At 35.5% G+C, this 21,453-nt stretch overlaps 1 protein-coding gene across 6 annotated transcripts in view; it reads right to left on the bottom strand.

The window, feature by feature from the left end:
- Positions 1-21,453, bottom strand: part of LOC122717197 (polypyrimidine tract-binding protein 2) — a 503,296-nt gene that overhangs the window by 95,985 nt on the left and 385,858 nt on the right. For all 6 annotated transcript variants that reach the window (XM_043941033.1, XM_043941030.1, XM_043941029.1 and 3 more), the window contains one exon: positions 18,465-18,614. In XM_043941033.1, the coding sequence (XP_043796968.1) occupies positions 18,465-18,614 (150 nt within the window). The remainder of the gene's footprint in view (positions 1-18,464; positions 18,615-21,453) is intronic.

Raw genomic sequence — 21,453 nt, 5'->3', positions numbered from 1 at the left:
GGCGAGAAGAAAAATAATAACGAGGGTTAACGTCCTCTGTTTCCCCATGCAAACGATCGAGGAAATAATAATACGATAATAAGATGAAAAATAAAAAGAAAAAAACTCGACGAGTTCGACGAGGGAAATTCTTTTCTCGAGAAATTTCAACAACGCTCAAACATTCAAGGATCACAACGTCGTTGAAGTATGATGATGTGCCGGCGCGTAACCGATTTCCCCGCGGAAAAAAATCTCTCGAAGCTGGAATAGGGTTTTGTTAGGCCGCGTACGTCAATCTCGGCCGAGGCTAACTTTTCAATTTTCCGTGGGGGGGCGAGGTGGGAGGCTTTCGGTCGGTCGAAGCACACGTGTGTGTGTGTGTGTGTGTGTGAGAGCGAACGAGCGTCGCTCAATTTCCTCGGTGACGAGCGGGCCAACTACCTGTAGACGGGCCGATTTATCACGGGCCTATAATTGAACGGAAGCAATTTATTAATCGCCCCACTACGATCGATCCCTACGCTCGCAGCCGCTGCCCGATTCTTTTATTCAGCGGCCGCGCGGGAAGGGCCCTGAATAAGGGGTCCCGACCTGGTTTCCGTTTTTATGGAACCACGACCGAGGATTTATGGGGGTCTCGAGGGAGGAGGTTAGGGAGAATTTCTCTCCTTTCCTCCCCTCTTTTTCGGATCCTTAGAGAAAGCTAAAGTATCGAGGTATTGGTAATTGAAAAATTGAAAAATTGAACAATTGGAGGTTAATTGAGAGAGACGTTGGTTATATAATTTTGTTATATATTAAGTTTTTAGATTAGGATGGATTGAATTTCGAATATAACGAAGATTCCATACGAATGGGAATGTCGGAAGATCGTCGAGCACGTTAAATATATTAGAATAATGAGGTATATTTAAAGTATAAAAGAAAGTAAGTAAGTTTAATTTCCCCTTCTCATTCGACATTTTCAAAAAAAAANTTTTCCAAAAAAAAAAAAAAAAAAAAAAAAAGAAAAAATTATTTCTATATTAATTCGTCAAATTTATCGATCGTCGATATCGTCGAATCTCTCGCGATAATGTGTAAAAACAATTACAACGGATATTTCACATTCAAAATTTCGTGACGAATAAAATTAAGCCCGTCGCGGGATACCGTCGGATCCATCGATCGAAACGTAGAATCCTGGTCGAAATTGAAAACGAAATCGAAACGAGCAAGAAAATTCGGAATCGGGTTTCGGGTTTCACGACTGACGAGTGATCTATCGAATCACGGTACGCGTTAGCCTACTTTCGCTAACGACCGCCCCGAAAAGCGACGATTCTACGTCGGTTTGACGAAGTTATCCACGGTTGACCGGGCGAAAATTCGCCACGGCCTTCCAGCAACTGCGAGTTAAACGACGGGATCAATGGCGAGGTTAGACCGGGTCTTAAGCGAGTTACTTTAATCCAATAGCAAACAGGATGAGATCCGATTAAGCCGTGTTAGCCGGCTATTTCCAGGGATCCCAACGCACCGGCTCGCCTCCATTTTCCGACAGCTTCCGCTCCGTGTCAACGTCCAACGTTCTTCCAATTCGTGGCGTATCGTGGCCGCCAACGTTTCGCGGCCCACGTCGCCTTTGAAATATTTATTTTTCAGAATTACAATCCTCGTCGATTGATATTTATGATTCTTTTAGGGAGGAAAAAAAAAAAAAAAAAAAATGTATCGAAAAGATTTAAAGTTAGAGTTTTTTCCTCTCTAAATCCTAAAAAAAGAAATACAATTCTTCAACGATTCTTGTCGTCGAGAATTGACTATTCTTTTTTTTTTTCTTTTTCTTTTTATGCGTATGCATTTATACACGTTCAATTTTGTTGGTGTAAAACTATCTTTTTTTTTTTAATTTTTTATTTAAATATTTACTTGTTAAATGATGTTAAATGATTATTATTGTTAAATGATGTTGTTTTACGTTTCGTTCCTCTGTGCACGGAGGAAAAAAAATTTGTTAAACTTTGTATCTCGAAATGCATCGCGTATTTCCAACGGATTCGTACAACTCGAACTCGCTCAGTTTTATAGCAGACGTGATAATAATGTATATTGGCATAATTCGTTCTAATTAAGATTGAACACATTGAGAAGAATTACGAGCTTTTTTCTTTTTTTTTTTTTTTTCTCCTCCCCGCGTCACAGACATCTGTCATTCGTAAGCTTGGCTCGAGGAGTTCATTCAACTCCCACAGTCAAGAAGTTCATTCACCTCCGTACTATCGCAATATTAGACGTCTCTGAAGGACCTTCCACCTACTTCGGATCTAATTTGCCCAGAATCATAGACAGAGATTTAATTACCAATCCCTCTGTATCTCTTATCCAGTGAAATAACTTTGATGTAACGATAATTACCTTTAAATTAGAATCATTCTTTAAAAAGAATAAATTGATTATCAAATATATATTATATAGCATTAAATTCGAATAGAAAGAATCATGTACAATAGATAAGGCGACAGGAAAAATATATTTAAATCTAATTTGCCCAGAATTATAGATTTAATTACCAATCTGTCTTTTATCCTAAAAAATAACTTTGATATAACGATAATTATCTTTATCTAGAATTATTTTTCAAAAAAAATAAATTAATTTTAAATCAGACGACAAGAATAGAAAAATATATTTAAATCAGTCTAATTTGCCCAGAATTATAGATTTAATTACCAATCTATCTGTGTCTTTTATCCTGAGAAATAACTTTGATGTAACGATAATTACTTTTAAACTAAAATTATTTTTTAAAAAAAATAAATTAATTTTAAATCAAGCGACAAGAATAGAAAAATATATTTAAATCAATCTCAGAATCATAGATTTAATTATCAATCCCTCTGTGTCTTTTATTTATTATTTGAGAAATAACTTTGATATAAGAATAATTACTTTTAAACTAGAATTATTTTTTAAAAAAAATAAATTAATTTTAAATCAAGCGACAAGAATAGATATAAATATATTTAAATCAATCTCAGAATCATTTGCCCAGAATCATAGATTTAATTATCAATCGTGTCTTTTATCCTGAGAAATAACGATTTGATTTATAACGATAATTACTTTTAAACTAGAATGATTCTTTAAAAAGTATAAATCGATTTTAAATCCGAATAGAAAAAATCATGCACAATCGACAAGGCGACAAGAATCGGAAAATATATTCAAACAAATCAAACACCCACGCTTGGGTATTTTACGTCCACGTCACAAAGGTTATTTCATCGCGTAGAAAAAAAAAAAAAAAAAGTGACTCTAACAAGCGTGCCGTTTACGAGGAGGAAAGAAGAGGAGCAAAGAGGCGTATAACAAACGTAGCGACATCGACATCGATTCGATCCTAAATGCACGTCGCATCGGCGACCGTGGCTTCTGTTCCCAGTCGGGACACGACGACGAATCCCGGTTATTGTGGCGAAAATTGAGCTCGTCCACGATCGCCAATGAGGAATAGTCGAAAAAAAGAAATAAGAGGATGGCGAAATTTCATTTACGATTTTATCGCTTTTTCGGAATAAGAAAAATGTGATACGTTCTTGGATAAAATTTGTGTATTGCGTAGCTTTATATTTGCAATTCGTTGTAATTTTTCTTTCTTAATATTCCAAAGTTTGGAATTAACTTTCAACTTGGAAATAAAAATGTACAGCTGTGCAATTTTCACGGTGTATCAGAAATTATGCGAATAAAATTTTCATTCTGGAAATTAAATTTCTTTATATCCAATATGGTTATCGGTACAAAAATTATGAAAATATTGGGAATAAAATTTAAAAAAATGTATATGTACAATTTTCATGGTGTACCAGAAATTACAAGGAAGTAGAAAAATTCATTCTAAAAAATTAAATTCTTTTTATATCGTGATTTTATATTTTGGATATAATATCGATACAAAAATTGTACCTCGCTATAATTTTTCTTTCTGATAAAGAAGATAGGAAAACAGAAACAATTATTTTGAACCTATAATCTACAGAAATAAAAATATATATAATTACAAGAGAATAAAGAGAAGTAAAATTTTTTCTGGATAAAGATAAAAAAATTTATTACACGCGTAGTTTTATATTTTGTTCATCGTCATAACTTTAAGAGAGTCAAAAATTATCGATTATTTCGAGTAAAAAAATAAAAATACGCAGTTGTATAATTTGCAATTTACGTTTAAAATTATAAAACGAACAAAGAGAGAAAAAATTCGGAATAAAATTGACAAATTTACGGATAACTCTACTTAACAACCCTTAGAGGAAAAATCGTAATAACAACACGTGGTAACGAGGCAATAAGAATGACGCGGCAAAAATAAAAAGCCATTAACCCGGCCGATTAACCGCATTAATTACCAATTAAACGCGACTCTTCCGGGTTAATGATCGCCGATCGCGATTAACCTCCTCCCGCCGACGAGTTTTCAGATAAATTCGCCAATGGTAGCAATGATGAAAATGGCAAACAGCCGGATGAAAGCGGATGAACAGCTACGATTATACGATGAAAATCTCGATTCATTAACGACCAAAAGGGAATAATGAGTCACCTAATCGCTGTTTGCCTTACATGTGATCCGCCATTAAATTTGATACGTTGTGTAGTTAGATGAAGGGTAATGTAATTACATAGGAGAGAGAGAGAGAGAGAGAGAGAGAGAGAGAGAGAGAGAGAGAGAGAGAGAGAGATGAACGCGCGTGGTAATATGCTTTCCGCTTTTTCTTTGGCGAATCGCCAACATTTTCAAAAGAATTCATTTTATAAATTTGAATAAGAACTTGGATCCAAATATTTTTAAGTAATTTTAAATAATTATTGGAAAATATAAATATTCGAATCAATTTCGACGATTTTTCGTATTCTTATCACTTCAAATTTTTTCCTTCGAATAGATATACTTTTAATAAAGTAAAAATTAGAATTATCGTAGTTTCTACGTTGAAAAGAATTTTTTAATTATATTTCTTGTCCATATATCACGTAATCCGGTTTATTTCTACACAAAATTTCGAAAATTAAATCGAAGCGAAATTCCAAGTTGACGTGCAATTTTAAAAGAAAATCATTAATAACACGCTACGAAAGCGTGAATCGAATTAAACAACGGTTGATTATTTTCGTTAACTTACACAGACACAGGGTCTTATACATCCTCAAAGACGATCTTAATTAAAACTTTCTTGTATCGTTGAAAAAGAAGTCTCGACTCTTTCCACGTGGATCAACAACACAAACGAGGAAGGAAAAGAGAGGGAGACTCTCTTCCACCTCGAATCGTGGAATCGGTAAAAATGTTTCATTTCCCCGGGAATTCGGTAGGATGGCGGCCGGAAGTGACCCTGAAACCGGGTATTAAAAACGTTCCAACGCGTGTTTCAAGAGGTCTGAAACGGTTTTCATTGCGTCTGGAACGCGATTCTTCTCCTCTCCCGCCCGACAATTTTTCGCAAGTTCGACGGTTTCTCGTTCCCCTAATGACGACATTCTAAGTCCTCGAGTTCTCTTCAGACCGGAAGCGGTGCTGGTATTCCAGCTCGATCGCGTCTTCCGCGGATTAATTTTCTCTGTCCTCCACACAGACATTCTCCCCTCCTTTTCCGAAATTTTTAATTCTATTCGAATCTTTCCCAAAATGAATATTTCATTATTCTTATTATAATTACTTCAACTTCGAAAATTATCATATAATTATCGATTTAAAAGATACCATTTTATTCAGAAATATTATGAAACAAAAATTTTGGAAACCATCGCAGTTCTTCTTCTTTTTCTTCTTCGACAAAAATTGCAAATTAAATATCTACGAAATACAACGAAATACTCCTTCCATTAACGAAAATTCTTCTTCTTCTGCGTACAAAAATCAAGATATTCTTCAAAAACGTATTCCTAAAAAAAATATTTCGAAACGAATATTCGAAATATTGCTCGCTTTCGAGCAAGAAAGGAAAGAACGGATTCGAAAAAATCGGTTTTCATTCCTATCCCAAGATGACTGAGAGAATATCTGCCCTTTACGTTTCCCAGGAAGACGTACGTCGGGGGAACGTTGATATTAAGCCACTGGAATTCGTTCCAGTCTCTGACGGACGGAAATTAAGAAAAGAAAAACGCCCTCTCCCCTCCTTCTCCACCCTCTGCCCCGATTGATTTCGTTCGCCGATTGTTCCGTTCGTGAGCTTGGATCTCTGAATTTCGAATCCGATGTTGTTCGTCCGAGGGAGCGGAAGAGGGGGAAATCTTTGATCATAATTCGAGTACGAAAGGGAGGAAGAACTCTTTTCTTCTTCTTTTTTTTCCTATTCACCGATATAGGAAACGATCACTTGGTGGAAAGCATGGAGGAAACAATTCTTATATCCTATCTTATATACGATTCTTATTATTTCCAGCCTTCTTCCAGCCAGAAAGTTGAGCATCGATTTCCTCGAAGAAACGTGATAACGTTTCGTGTTTTTCAAACATCTTTCTATTTTTTCGTGTTGTTCGACGATTGTTGCGTTGGTATTGGGAATTAGATTAGAAATTGAATTGAGAAAATTTTCGACATTTTTTTTTTTCAAATTGTCTTCCTATTCTTTTCGTGTTGTTCGACAATCGTTTAGAATTAGAAATTGAATTGATGGGAAAAATTTGAAATTCGAGTTAGGGATTATTATTACGGGGAGCAGTGGGAAAAATTAATACCCTTGGCGTGGAGGCGCATGCCACTTTTAATTACAACAGATCTCGTTATTTAATTTCCCTTTTCATCAAGAAAATTAACAGACATTCCCTTCCCTGCGGAAAGCAATTATCGAATTAATAGCGTCCCACTGTATTAACAAGCCCCCCGTGGAAAGGGGGAATGTAATTCCCTCCCCGTTTTGTTTCAAACAAAACAAAAAGCAACGACGTAAATTCGACGTCGCTTCGCTTTAAAATCCCTTTAAAACAAATCTTAATTCCTCCTCTATGCGAGCGGAATCGACTTAAAAACCGCGCGCCAGAACGAGAGCCCGGCCGTCGTAGAACGGAGAAAGTACGCGTGATCTAATTCACGCCTCATAAAATTAAGGAAAGGGGGAGGGGGGGGGAGGGGGGTAAAGGAAGAGAGAAAGAGAAAAAGAAAAATGGAAAAAAAAAAAGAGGAGGAGGAAGGAAACGGCCACGGCTCGTAAACTGTAATTTCTAGCGAACAGGAACAAAGGGGAAAGCACAAAGGACAAAACAGGAATTTCCTCGATTATCCTTCAAGAGATTGCAAGTTTGAAAAAAAACTGACTCGTGTAGACGCTTGAGAGATGCTGATTTATATACATCTCAAGTTTTCTTCGTAAGAACGAAAAAGATTGACGTAAAGATGTATTACGTGATATAAACGCGCACTTTAAGAGGTTATTGGTACAATGACTTGGCTCGAAGTTATTAGACTTATTCCTATTTGTTGTACATTCTTTGCTGAACGAAAGAAAATTAAATTGCGATAAACTTCGAATAAGCAATTTCGAATCCAAATTGCGCATTTATGGGAAATACGAAAGTTTAATCATGGAATATATTCCACTTGTGATGGAATACTGGCTACTGAAATTCAAATAGGGTTGAGAATAACAGTAAACATCGGTTAAATGTCTCGTATAAATATTTAGAATACCGAAATTTATACTGAAATTTAATCCTGATCAAACGTTTTTCATCAAACGTTTCTTTCTTTTGTCGAACGCAAGAGGAAAAAATAACGAGTGCAGAAAGAAAGAGATAAACATATGGATGAGTCTCGAAAGTATGTCACACTTGTACATACGTAGAAGAAAATAAATGAAAATGAAAACAGGAAATGATTTAACATAACTTTTCGTGAAAATATCGAAAGGTAAAGAATAAAGGATGATTTTTGAAAAATAAACGGAGCGATTAATTATCAAAATTAAAATCGTGCAAGGAAACAACACACGCATACATACGCATACACACAACACGGTGTATACCATTTTTCATCGCTCTTGTCTTAAACAAACGCAAGCAGAGTTGAGCAAACTTGTATGCTCGTTATTGAATTTATTAATTTCATTACAAGGCCGGTAAGGTAATTAAAAAATGAAATTTTCATCGCGACCCATCTCGCTCGCCTAATGAGTCGACCATCGTCAAAGATGGTGAAAGTTGCGATTTCGGTTCGCCACATTTTTTTTTCTTAATTAATAAGCAAAGAAGGCGAAGAGAAAGAGAAACAGAGAGAGAGAAAGAGAGGAGGAAACAACAGCTGGAGAAAAAAGTTTCGACAAATATTTAAAGGAAAAAAAAAAAAAAAAAAGGGAACAAAAGGCTATGGCGAAGGGAGGAAACATTGAAAAATGTTAGAAAGAAGAAGAAGAAGAAGAAGAAGTAGGTCGTGAATCAACTAGGTAGCTAGGGGGTTGATATTCAGATGAACGAGCTCGCTACATGCGATACTACACCACTGTGGAAATCGATAGATGCACGCCATAATACAACCCAATCCAATTTTTCCCCTCCCCTCCTCTTTCTTCGCGTGAAAATTCTTGAACTTTGAAGCAACAAGTTTTGATTTTGCGAAACGATATATAATAAATCGATATATCGAGGAAATTCTCAATCTTCGTTCCTTGCCTTCGAATCAAACGGAATCGAACAAGAACACGGGAATGCAGTACTTGTTAACAATACAAACAAACATGGACAAACGTAAACAAACGAGGAGGATGTTTAATAATTAGATTCGAACGAATCGAGCAAAGTTTGGTTTCTCGTCGTATAGTGCGAAATCCACTTGTTCCGTCTGTTTTCATCCTCCCCCCCCCCCCCCCCTCCTCATTCACCTCGAGACGTTCCCCAAACCATCCTTGGTTGCTGGAATCCGTTTGACCGAAGGTATAAACGGTCCGGGCCAAGTTTAATCGAATTTAAATTGAATTTAAAATGTTAATATAGAGAAGAATGGATTCGATGCTCGCGTTTTATCATATTTCCGTGGCATTCTTTACTACCCAAGTATCTTTTACCGACGAAACGTTTTCATATTATTAACCGTTCTCCTTCTCTATCGTGACGTTTCTGATTTTTCCTTTTTTTTTTTTTTTTTTTCCTTCCTCGATTCATTTTTCTTTTAAAATTTAACTTTTGTATTTTCGTTCGTTATTTACATAATCTTCTCAACTTGACGATTGTGAATTTATATTTTACTACAACAGTTTATATATTTTAGATATAGAAATCTCTTCTTTCTTTCTTTCTTTCTTTCTTTCTTTTTAGATATCGTATCTCCGCTTTATCGTTTACTTGTTTCGTTACTTATGCTTCTTCCAGTATATCTTCGGTGTGATTTATGTTTTATTTTATACAGATTTACACACTATTCTGTGTTTTTCCCATGGTTTGCGTCTTTTATACGACTTATGAATTTCCCATTATGTTATTTATACGATTTATATTTCTTTTCGCTGGATTTATTTTTTTTTTTTTAAAATCTTTTATCTTTTGTTTAGCTTACATTTTTTGTAATAACATTTTTTAATCACAAGATTGTAATAAAATTTTGAAAATGACGATGATTTCTTCGTCAAAAGAAATGTCACGAAATAGAATTTAATTTCTTCTCGCAAAGTCGAAAAAATTTTATTAATTCAAATGTGTTTGTACGTTAGAAAGAAATAGATTTTATGCAAGTAATGAAACTGCGTTAGATAGAGCGTTCCAAAATGTGTAATGCAAACTCGAAGAAACTAATTTATCTCGACGAAATAGAGGAAGAGATTAATTTAATTTATTCGGAAGAAAGTTACATTCGCTATTATTGTTTAATCGCGTTATGAAATGTTTTCCTGTCTTCCTTCTTTTTAATATTCCATTTTATACAGTGTTATAATATGTTAGAAAATTGAAAAATTAGAAAAAAGAAACATAAAATATTCGTTTGACGAATGAAAAATTGTGAAATAAGTGTGAAAATAAAATTCACGTGGAAACATTATGAGAAATCGATGATCGGAACCATAGTAACCACGATACTGACGAGCGAAACAAATACAATCGTATAAAAAATGGAAAAACGATCGGTTTGCGTACAAATCTATATTTTCTTTTAAATTTCAATATAAATTATCTTGAACATAAAATCATAAAATTTAGAACAATATCTATTGATAAATTAACTAACTTATTTAACAATAAGAAAAAAGGAATAATAAAACTGTTGACACATTGAATAACAAAAACGAGCCAGTGAAATAAATTACTGCTTCATTTCAGTTATCCTTTAAGCCATGCAAATAGAACGAAAGATTCTTTGGTGAGCTTGGAAAATACTAGGGGTTTAACTTTGTGTCGCAACACGTGGAACATGATGAAATATAATTAAAATTTAATATTTGAACTTCAACCTAGACTCTCCTTCTTCAAAAAAATTCAAAATAAAGTGAATTTTGAATTACGAGCATCAGATTGAAAAGATCAAGATATTAAACTTCAACTTTTGTTCCATTATATTTTCTTTTCCAGACTCATCCATGTATCCAAATACAAATAAGATAGAAGCATCACTTCATGTTTTCAAATTTCAAAATTTCTGATGAACACTCAAAAAATCCACTTTTGATACTAGAAAACGTCATTAAAAATCTACAAGAGATTCTTCAGTCACTTTTCACTTTACTCTTCTTTCACATAAAAATAGAAACAATCTTTCAACTCCAACACGACATATACCCATCACTCCTTTAAATATCCAAATTTTAGTCAAAATCCCTGACAATAATCATAATCGGTTTCCAAAAGTCTATGAATTCGCAAGCAATTTTCCATTCGTTTTTCTCATTATTCTTCTTTCAACTCCAACACGACATATACCCATCACTCCTTTAAATATCCAAATTTTAGTCAAAATCCCTGACAATAATCATAATCGGTTCCCAAAAGATCTATAAAATTAAGCAACTCTTCGTTTTTCTCATTATTCCTCTTTCAACTCTAACACGACATATACCCATCACTCCTTTAAATATCCGAATTTCAGTCAAAATTTCTGAAAATTAACATAATCGGTTCCCAAAGGGTCCATGAATTCGTAGGCAACTCTCCACTTATTTTTCTCATTATTTCCCTTCCATATTCATCCAAACACAAACAATCTTTCAACTCTAATACGACATATACCCATCGCTCCTCCACGAATTTCAGTCAAAATTTCTGAAAATTAACATAATCGGTCCCCAAAGGATCCACGAATTCGTAGGCAACTCTCTATTCATTCTTCTCATTATTCCTCTTCCATATATACTCATCCAAACACAAACAATCTTTCAACTCTAACACGACATATACCCATCGCTCCTCCTCGAAATTTCAATCAAAAATGATCATAATCGGTTCCCAAAAGATCCACGTATTCGCAGACAACTCTCCACTCATTTATCTCATTATTTCCATCTCATATTCCATCCACTCATCCAAACACAAACAATCTTTCAATACACCCGTTCCTCCACATATTCGAAATTTCAATGAAAATGATCACAATCGGTTCCCAAAAAGGTCGATGAATTCGCAACTCTCCGTTCGTTTTTCTCGTTATTCCTGTTTCAACACATCAATCGCCTCTCCACGTATCCAAAATTTCAATGAAAATCCTTGAAAATGATCGCAATCCCAAAAGATGAATTCGCCAGGCAACTCTCCACTCATTTTTCTCATTATTCCCCTTCCATACTCATCCAAACACAAACGATCTTTCAACTCTAACACGACATATACCCATCGCTCCTCCTCCGAAATTTCAGTCGAAAAATGATCAAAATCGGTTCCCGAAAAGGTCGACGAATTCGCTCGAACTCTCCGTTCGTTTTTCTCGTTTCAACACGACGACGTGTCCATCGCCCCCCACCGCGTACCCGAAATTTCAGTGAAAATCCGTGACAGTGATCATGGCCATTTCCCAAAGGGTGCACGAATCCTTGGTACACTGGGAGCAGAGAACGATATCGAAAATCCAACAGGCCTGGCGGCTGGTTCCTGGCGGGATCGGACAAAGAGGGCAGCGGCCGTTCCGGTAACCAACTTAACCGGAAACTTCGAATCAAAGCAAACACAGCGAAAGTGCCCGCGGGGGTCAGCTCGCCCGGTTCATCGTGAAACTCGATTTACTATCCACCACCGGCAGGCATTCACCGCCCCGTTGATCCTCGAGGGCGGAGGCATCATACAGGGGAGCGAGGGAGGGGGGCGGTGGCGCTTTGACGCAACGTTACAGCCGTGGCACACCTCCATCCATTGTCGTGTTCCAACAATGCTGCTCGCAGTCTGTTTGCGTGTAATTGGTAAGCTCGGCCCCGCGAGCTGTAGCGGGTCTACGCGATAATTTTCCCGAGCTATGCGATCGAGTTTACTTGAATTGTCTTGGGCGAGGGCCAACACTGGGAGGGGAAACACCCGTCAAACCTGCGAGATCGGTGTTTCGAACCGATGATTCGTTTCCCCCCTTGATTTGACGAACGTTTATGGCCCGCGATTCCTCTCTTTGTCGACGGTGAAACGGAGAAGTTTGACGCTCGCTGATTCTGTGTATATATATATATGTAAGGAATGATCGCCGTGAGGGACGTGGAAACCGGAGATTTTCCAAATTTCGTGGATAAGTGGATAATCAAGCGAAAGATCGAAAATTAAAATTTATTCGATCGATCTCGGTATCTGGAAACTTTCTAATTCTTTGGGATACCGTGAAATTGTAAACTTTATACGATGTATAGTTTATCCCGTCATCCCTCTTTTATCTCATCTTTCACTTTTGTAACTTTATCTTCGCTCCAAGTTGACTTTATTTCCATCCACTTTTCCAGCTAAAAAGCGTCAATTTTCTATCCATAATCATCTATGGTTACACGACACATACTTTCTGTACATTTTGTACGGAAATGTCGTGGTACTAATGACAATAACGAAGTGGGTATGGGTATTTCGTTAAATTTACATTCTTCTTTTTTTCAATTTTTCTTTACGAATATTGTGCATGATTAAACGGTTCAAAATACAAGAGCCATCGATGAGCTGAACACTTTGGATCTTTGAAGCTGTCCATATTGTTACATTTTTAAAAATAAATAAATTAAGGTTAGAAATGGCCTAACCTTAACATTGCTAGGCCAAAGTGTTATAATACAATATTCCAAAGGATTTGGTCACGAAAAGCGAGTTTTCCTTTTAAATTATCATCGAGCATTACTTACAGATCTTCGATATTTAATTTCCCAATTTTAGAAACGTAGATCCTAACTTTTCCAAAAAACTAAGAATTTCACGATTGTGATTAAACATACTAGAGATCATTCTAACTCACATCCTTGAAAAATTATCAAATTTTTCCAAGAAACTTCCACTTTCGATTCGAACCTCGTTGTGTTTGATAATAAACAAAAGAAGAAGAAGAAGAAAAGGAAAAGAAAAACGGATTTAATGGTTTGAAAATAAGGGAGTTAAAGGGGAATGCGAGTTGTGCAAGCTCGCGAGATCCTGATTGCGGATATTTAATGCATGCTAACGGAAACGTGAACGGTAGGCAAGCGGAACGCGTGTTAGGGCGGTCAGTACAACAGGTACGATAATGCGTGCTCCCGGTTTGTTTATACCGGGGGGGATTAAAATAATGCATCGATGCACCGGTCCGCCGCATTGAGCCAGATGAAGAGATTTAGCCGCTGCGCAAATTACATACGCATTAACGGCGGAAACGCAGCGTACGTGGCCGAGATGCGTGTGGGTGAGCCACGATAAACGCGCGTGTGTGCGTGCTCTTTGTGCGAAGGAGCGGGTAATAGGATTCGATTTCAACCGTGCGAGTGTGTTTCAAGGTTTCCAGCCTTGCTTCCCAACTGTCGCGAAGAATTGATGGATAGGTTGATTTAATGCAACTGTGAAGTGAAAAGTTGGTGAAATTTTGTAACAGCGGTGGGAAGAAAAATTGCGATTTTTGCGCTAACTTTTGCCTCGGATCGAGTACGATTTGAGGTTAGGTTAGGGGCTTGTTCGCGCGGATTATTATAAAAGGGAAATAATTTTTAGAAAGGGATGGGAAGATGTCTGTTGAACTTGGATTTGTCAATTAAGGAATATTATAAGTCTTTTGAATGTAAGAGTTCGGGTAGACGTAATTATAATTACTTGAGTGTTTAGACGGAGTTGAAGGCGAATCTTATTGATTTCGAATTTTAGGTTATTGTATGTAATTACAAATACTGCATTATCTAATGTTAATGTAATATAGTGGAAAAATCTATTTGGAGAATCAAAGCAAATGCAAAAGTATTAATCAAAACTTATTTGTTAAATTTGAATTTAATAGAAACATAACCTACAATTGCATTATTACTAGATCTAAATTTTCTTCACGAAAAATTAATTTTAAATTCATCATTAGAAGATTTAATATTGAATAAGCCAATAATCGAAGTAAATACGTGTTTCGCGACTATCAATATTAATTTACCTCGAATCGGTTGTATTGTAACATACATTCTAACGTAATCTAGTCTAACCTAACCTAACTTAATCAATTTAAGTTTGCATTCGACAAAGAGAAATAGATATATAGGAAGATATATATGGTAAAAATAGAGTTATATCCGATACCTTCTATTTCTGAAATCCATATAATTCATATTGGTAACATACCATTATCAAACCTAACCTAACCTAACTTAATCAGTTTAAATTTAAAATGCGAATATTAGATAAACATATAGTAAGACATATAGTATATTGAATAATAAAAATAGAGTTATATTCGATACCTTCTATTTGTGAAGCGCATATAATTGCACCATTACGATCCAAAATTTTCCACTTTCAAGAGAAATCATTTTAAAATCATCCGAAGATTGAAACGTCGAACGAGGCGGTAATCGAGATAAACGATAAATGCGTGTGTTTCGCGACTATTAATATTAATTTATCCCGAATCGATTATATTGTATATTAGATCTAATTTAACCTAACCTAACTTAATCAATTTAAGTTTGCATTAGATAGACATATAATAAGAAAATATATTGAATAATAAAAATAGAGTTATATTCATTTGTATGAAGTCCATATTATAATTGCACTATTACGATCCAAAATTTTCCATTTTCACGAGAAATCATTTCAAAATCATCCGCATTGAAGATTGAAACGTCGAACGAGGTAAACGACAAACGCGACTATTAATATTAATTTATCTCGAATCGGTTGTACTGTACGCACATTGCAACGTAATCTAATCTAACCTAACCTAACTTAATCAGTTTAAATTTGCATTAGACAAAGAGAAACAGATATATAGAAAGATGTATATGGTAAAAGTAGAATTATATCAGATACTTTCCATTTATACGAAGTCCATATTATAATTGCATATTACGATCCGAAATTTTCCACTTTCACGAGAAATCATTTCAAAATCATCCGCATTGAAGATTGAAACGTCGAACGAGGTAAACAACAAATGCGACTATTAATATTAATTTATCTCGAATCGGTTGTATTGTAACACACGTTATAATCTAATCTAACCTAACCTAACCTAACTTAATCAGTTTAAGTTTGAATTAGATAGACATATAATAAGATATATAGTATTGAATAATAAAAATAGAGTTATATTCGATAATTTCCATTTGTACGAAGTCCATATTATAATTGCACCATTACGATCCGAAATTTTCCACTTTCACGAGAAATCATTTCAAAATCATCCGCATTGAAGATTGAAACGTCGAACGAGGTAAACGACAAACGCGACTATTAATATTAATTTATCTCGAATCGGTTGTATTGTAACACACGTTATAACGTAATCTAATCTAACCTAACCTAACTTAATCAGTTTAAGTTTGAATTAGATAGACATATAATAAGATATATAGTATTGAATAATAAAAATAGAGTTATATCAGATACTTTCCATTTGTACAAAGCTTATATTATAATTGCACCATTACGATCCGAAATTTTCCACGAGAAATCATTTTAAAATCATCCGCGTCGAAGATTGAAACGTCGAACGAGGCGGTAATCGAGGTAAACGATAAATGCGTGTGTTTCGCGACTATTAATATTAATTTATCCCAATTCGGTTGTAACGTACACAGGATGCGACAAATTATTCCGCGGGACCGTATCGTTCTGCGGCGAAATATTCCGGCGTGCAGAGATTCCATTCATCCTCGAAACACGCGTAATTTTCCGGCGGGGAGGGCCCCTTCTAAATGAAAACGCATCGCTAAATCTCTCCCGGCTTTCAATTTCGCGTTGTAACGCTGTGGCGGAAAGATGGCGCGCAGGTCGATTTTCGTCCAGGCCTGAATCAAATTTTCTAATTATTTTTGACAATTGTGGTTAATTCGAAACGTGATAGTTGATGAGTTATTTCTCTTGCGTGTGTTTTATATATATATAGAATATTTAGAAGGTGTATCGAAATAGCGTTTTATTTTTAGCATTGCGCGAAATAAAACTGAAAATTGATTTTTGCCTCGGTTTCGAGTTACGATCTTGTAATTATTTTTGGTTATTTGGTTACACGATTGTGATTAATTTGAAACTCGATAACTGGTGGTTCTTTTGTTGTGTTATAGAATATTTAGAGTGCGTATACGTTTTTTTTTTCCTGTGTATTCTGTGCGAAACAAAATTGAAAATTGAATAAATTCTTTTTTTCTTTTTCTTTTTCTTTTTCTTTTACCATTATATTTTACACGTGTACTTTTTCATCCGACTATTCTTGCGCCGTTTCACAACAAGTGAGTTTTGTGAAAAAGAATTTTTGTCATTATTAATATTAATTCTTTTTTATAGAAAGGAAGAGTTGCAAATTTCAAAATTCATTCCCCGCGAATTAGGATAATTAAAATTAATGTAAACCCACTTGAAAAATTTCGTATCTCATATCCAACGCCCATACACTTTATCTCCTCTTCACGGAATACTAACTTCACAACCTCGTTTTCTCTAGGAAATTTTGTACAAGCTGCCTTTCAGAAAAATTTTCCCTCCACTTAAAACTCTACCGTAAAACTACGTATTTAACAAAAGAATTTGCTTAAAAGAAACTAAAAGTAAAAACAGCCGTTTTTTGCTAACGAAAGAATACTTAAATTATGCGTGTAAACGTTAGAAAGCTAAATTTTCTAGAAACTACGGTTTCTAGAATAGCCATAAGATATTAAGTAAATCACACACAAAGATTATTCAACTTGCAAAGTTTACGTATTCCATAAGAACTTATCCAACTTTTTTTCTCCTTCTTCTTTCTCAAAAAATAATAATCTTAATTTCCTCCTCTACAATTTCTCTCACACGTGTGAACAATAAACTTAACCTTAATTACTTTTTATTTCGTTCACTCGTATTTAAATATAATTTTTCTCATCCGACATGCATCCACTCGTCATCGATATTATACAATTCGAAGCCAAACACACATTGGGGAAACAAAATTTTGATTACAGAAGGAATCGAAACTGAAATCTCTGTGCGAAATGCGCGTGACCAAATGCAGAAACAAAAGGGAAACAGAGAGAGAATGCGTAAAGTGCATCAGGCATACGGATAATAATGGATAATGATGGTCGAACGGCCGATCATCCGGCCGAAATCGATGATTCGATTGTTTCTCTTATTGCTCGGCCCGGCCATCCGCGTCCTGGTTGCCAAGTGGCTCGATCATGCGGATCAAATTCGTTTTTGCTGCTTGGATTTTGGTCGAGTCTCTACTAGCTAAATATATCCTATCCTCTTTCGATTCGAATAGTATTTTTCATCAGATCCTTTCGTCGCTGATTCGATCGAGGAATTTCGAGGAATCGATGAAACGAAGAAATTGATAGAGAAGAACGATGGAGAAAAATTTACATTACAAATTCAAAACATAAAAATTCTGACGAAGAGAAAAATATATTTTCGTTATATTTACGCGTCGTTCGTTCGATTATAATTTGCAAGGAATGCGATTAATTTAACAGAAATATTGGTCTACTTTTTGGTCTAATCGATCTGAATGATGAATAATGAATAATAGTCTGGCAAATTTGGGGTTTGATCGATTTGTTGTCTAATAGATACTTTATTTCGAATTTGACCGTTTAATTCTTCATTATCGGGGAATTCATCGACCGATTTTGAGCACCGATTGAAACCAAGTTGAACGATTTTAACCGTGAGAAATATGAATAATTAAATTTCGCTAATTGCTCGTTCCCTATTTAATTCGTCACCAGTTGTTAATTTGTTATTTTTGGAGTTGGACTATATCTCGATTAATTATTATTATAATTGCCATTCCGTTTCCTATTTATCCGTTTAACGTCGCGGATTCGTAAACAAATCCATTGCTAAATCTTTTAATTAATAACCGTAATATAACGTTCTCGTAACAACCGTTTATTCGAGTAGAAATGGAAATTTTCATTTACCTGATTTTTCCCTTTGAGAACGAGCACGTTTGTGACACGGCCGAAGGGGATGCCAAGATGGATGATTTCACCCTCCGATACTTCGTTGGGGATGTTTCTGATGTGGATAACCCTCGAAAGTTTGCCGTTGTGGCTCTTGTCGAGTTTAACCTGTGCACAAAGTTTCTATGGTTAGTCGTAAGTTACACGTTGAAAGTTAATCACTTTTATTCAAAATATCGCAAAATATCTCATTAAAGATCTCGAATTATAATTCATAACTCCATGCTACAAAATATTCAAATAAAGGAATAATAATTATTGCGACAGTTATTGGAAATTCCAAATGAAAAAAGAAAATAAAATTTATTTCCAAGAGTAACTCGAAATCAAACATTTTTGAATATCATTAGTACTATCTCTCTCACGACTCAATAAACAATACTTGGAGGCGAAACGCGAGGTAGAGCACAACATTAGCACCGATCCAAGATAAGCTAACCGAATATATACTTGTCATTACTTATTTCACAAGAGAAACCAATCACACGTAAATCTCATAAAATATTCCCCCCTCGTTCATTACCTTCACCCTAGATAAGGTGTTCATCGTCAAGAGTGAGAACAATAGTAATGCTCGCTTCAAATACACATACATATATATATACACAAATCTCGCTCGCAAATACGATTCCATTCATATTCGTCCCGACAACAGGCGAGGGTTAATTCCTCCCTCGAACGAAACGAGATAAAAAGAGAAGCATTTCCTGGACAAGAAACATTTCCAAGCCATCCCCGATTGCACTCGTTTCCTCGAAGGGAGGGGAGGGGCCTCTTAAAATTCCATCATCCCTCGTTAAAATCGGGAGAAGAGGGGGGGAAGAGGGCCGCACGCGTGAGGATCACACTTCCGATGCACAAGTAACGAAACTTTTCGCCCGGTTTCGTATAAATTTAAATCGAAATCCCGCCGCAGGCGGAATTTTCAATCACGGCTCAATCTACTCGAGACTCTCCGCTCGCTGCACCATCCCCCCCTCCCTCTCGTCTTCCTCCTCCTCCTCTTCTTCCTCTGTTCCCTTCAAGCCTGGTTCCCTTTTATTCGAGGCGAGGTTTCGGGGCTCGGGGTTTAACCGATCGGAAAACGCGCTTCTTACCGAGTTACGGAGGAGGGGGGAGGAGGGAGAGACACTTCTACACGCTCTGTAAACCCTTCTTCCAGATATTTTCGTTCGACACGCGTTGGTTAAGGTACCGCATGCTCGTCTTCTTATTTCCTTCTTGTTTGGAAAGTAGTTACAGTGAGAAGGGGGAGGGGGACGAAAATTGTTTCTCGAATTTGGCGCGTGAGGCGAGGTTTACGAAATTTATGGGAGGGGAGAAATAAATATCGGGGGTCGAAGTTCATGTTTTCTCGGGATTTATCAATTTTTTTTAACACGTATGGTCTCTGAAATAACCTGTGATAAATTTGCAAAAGATGGAAGAGGACGAGATTTGAGAGCATTATAAGAGAAGAACTGAAGAAAGAAGAAAAGATACGATAAATACGTGAAATCGATTTAAACGGTTTAAACAGGTGGCATCAATTTTTGTAACACGTATGATCTCTGAAATAACCTGTGATAAATTTGCAAAAGAAGGGGACGAGATTTGAGAGCATTATAAGAGAAGAACTGAAGAAAGAAAAAAAGATACGATAAATACGTGAAATCTAATCGATTTAAACAGGTGGCATCAATTTTTGTAACACGTATGATCTCTGAAATAACCTGTGATAAATTTGCAAAAGATGGAAGGGGACGAGATTTGAGAGCATTATAAGACAAGAACTGAAGAAAGAAAAAAATATACGATAAATACGTGAAATCTAATCGATTTAAACAGGTGGCATCAATTTTTGTAACACGTATGATCTCTGAAATAACTTGTGATAAATTTGCAAAAGATGGAAGGGGACGAGATTTGAGAGCATTATAAGAGAAGAACTAAAGAAAGAAAAAAAAAAAAAAGATAAATACATGAAATCTAATCGATTTAAACAGGTGGCATCAATTTTTGTAACACGTATGATCTCTGAAATAACCTGTGATAAATTTGCAAAAGATGGAAAGGGACGAGATTTGAATCGAGAGAGCATTATAAGACAAGAACTGAAGAAAAAAAGAAAAAAAAAAAAAGATACGATAAATACGTGAAATCTAATCGATTTAAACGGTTTAAACAGGTGGCATCAATATTCCAACTACTCTCGAAGACGAGAGTATCGAATGCAAATAAAACGATAACGCGATAGGTACACGAATTATCGTGGTTACACAAGGAATAATGGTGGTACGTATTAAATCTTGCTCTTCGAGAGATTTCTTGCGACGAGATTGCGCGACTTGAATGCGAAGTAATCGGCCGTGCTCGTATAATAGCGTATTATATATTCGTATATTATTCGATAATCGAGCGCGCGCGCGCGCGCACGATGCATAATGAAGGCATCGTTTCGCATTATTCCGTTGCGCTAGATATAAGCAAGATTCGAATCGAACACTTTAATTGCCGCATAAATACGCCCCACTTTTTCCGCTTGTTTATATACGTATTATATATATTTTTTTTTTTTTTTTTTTTAATTGCATTCCATCATCGAGCGGAATAAATAAAACGGTATCAATGTTGATACATTCGATCCAATTCGTAGATAAATGATGAACAAAAAAATTAATTATACATGAATAAAAAAATTAATTATACATAAGTTGATAGTGATATTGATAGTAAGTTAGCAGCATGGTATAATGATAGTCCTTGTTTTATACATTGTTTCGATACATTGAATATAAATTTTTATAAAAGTAAAAAAAATGTTTAATTTGTATGATGTATGTCTCGTTGTCGAACCTGTTAAGAAGAAATTATTGGGATATTTTTTATCGTGAAATAGACGAATATTTTTTGCTGATAAACGATCGTTCTTTTTTTTTTTTTTTTTTTTTTTTTTTTTTTTTTTTTT

Source organism: Apis laboriosa, unplaced genomic scaffold (assembly GCF_014066325.1).
Source record: "Apis laboriosa isolate Shangri-la unplaced genomic scaffold, ASM1406632v1 scaffold4_cov146, whole genome shotgun sequence".
Classification (NCBI taxonomy): domain Eukaryota; kingdom Metazoa; phylum Arthropoda; class Insecta; order Hymenoptera; family Apidae; genus Apis; species Apis laboriosa.
This window is presented reverse-complemented; position numbering and strand designations above follow the sequence as displayed.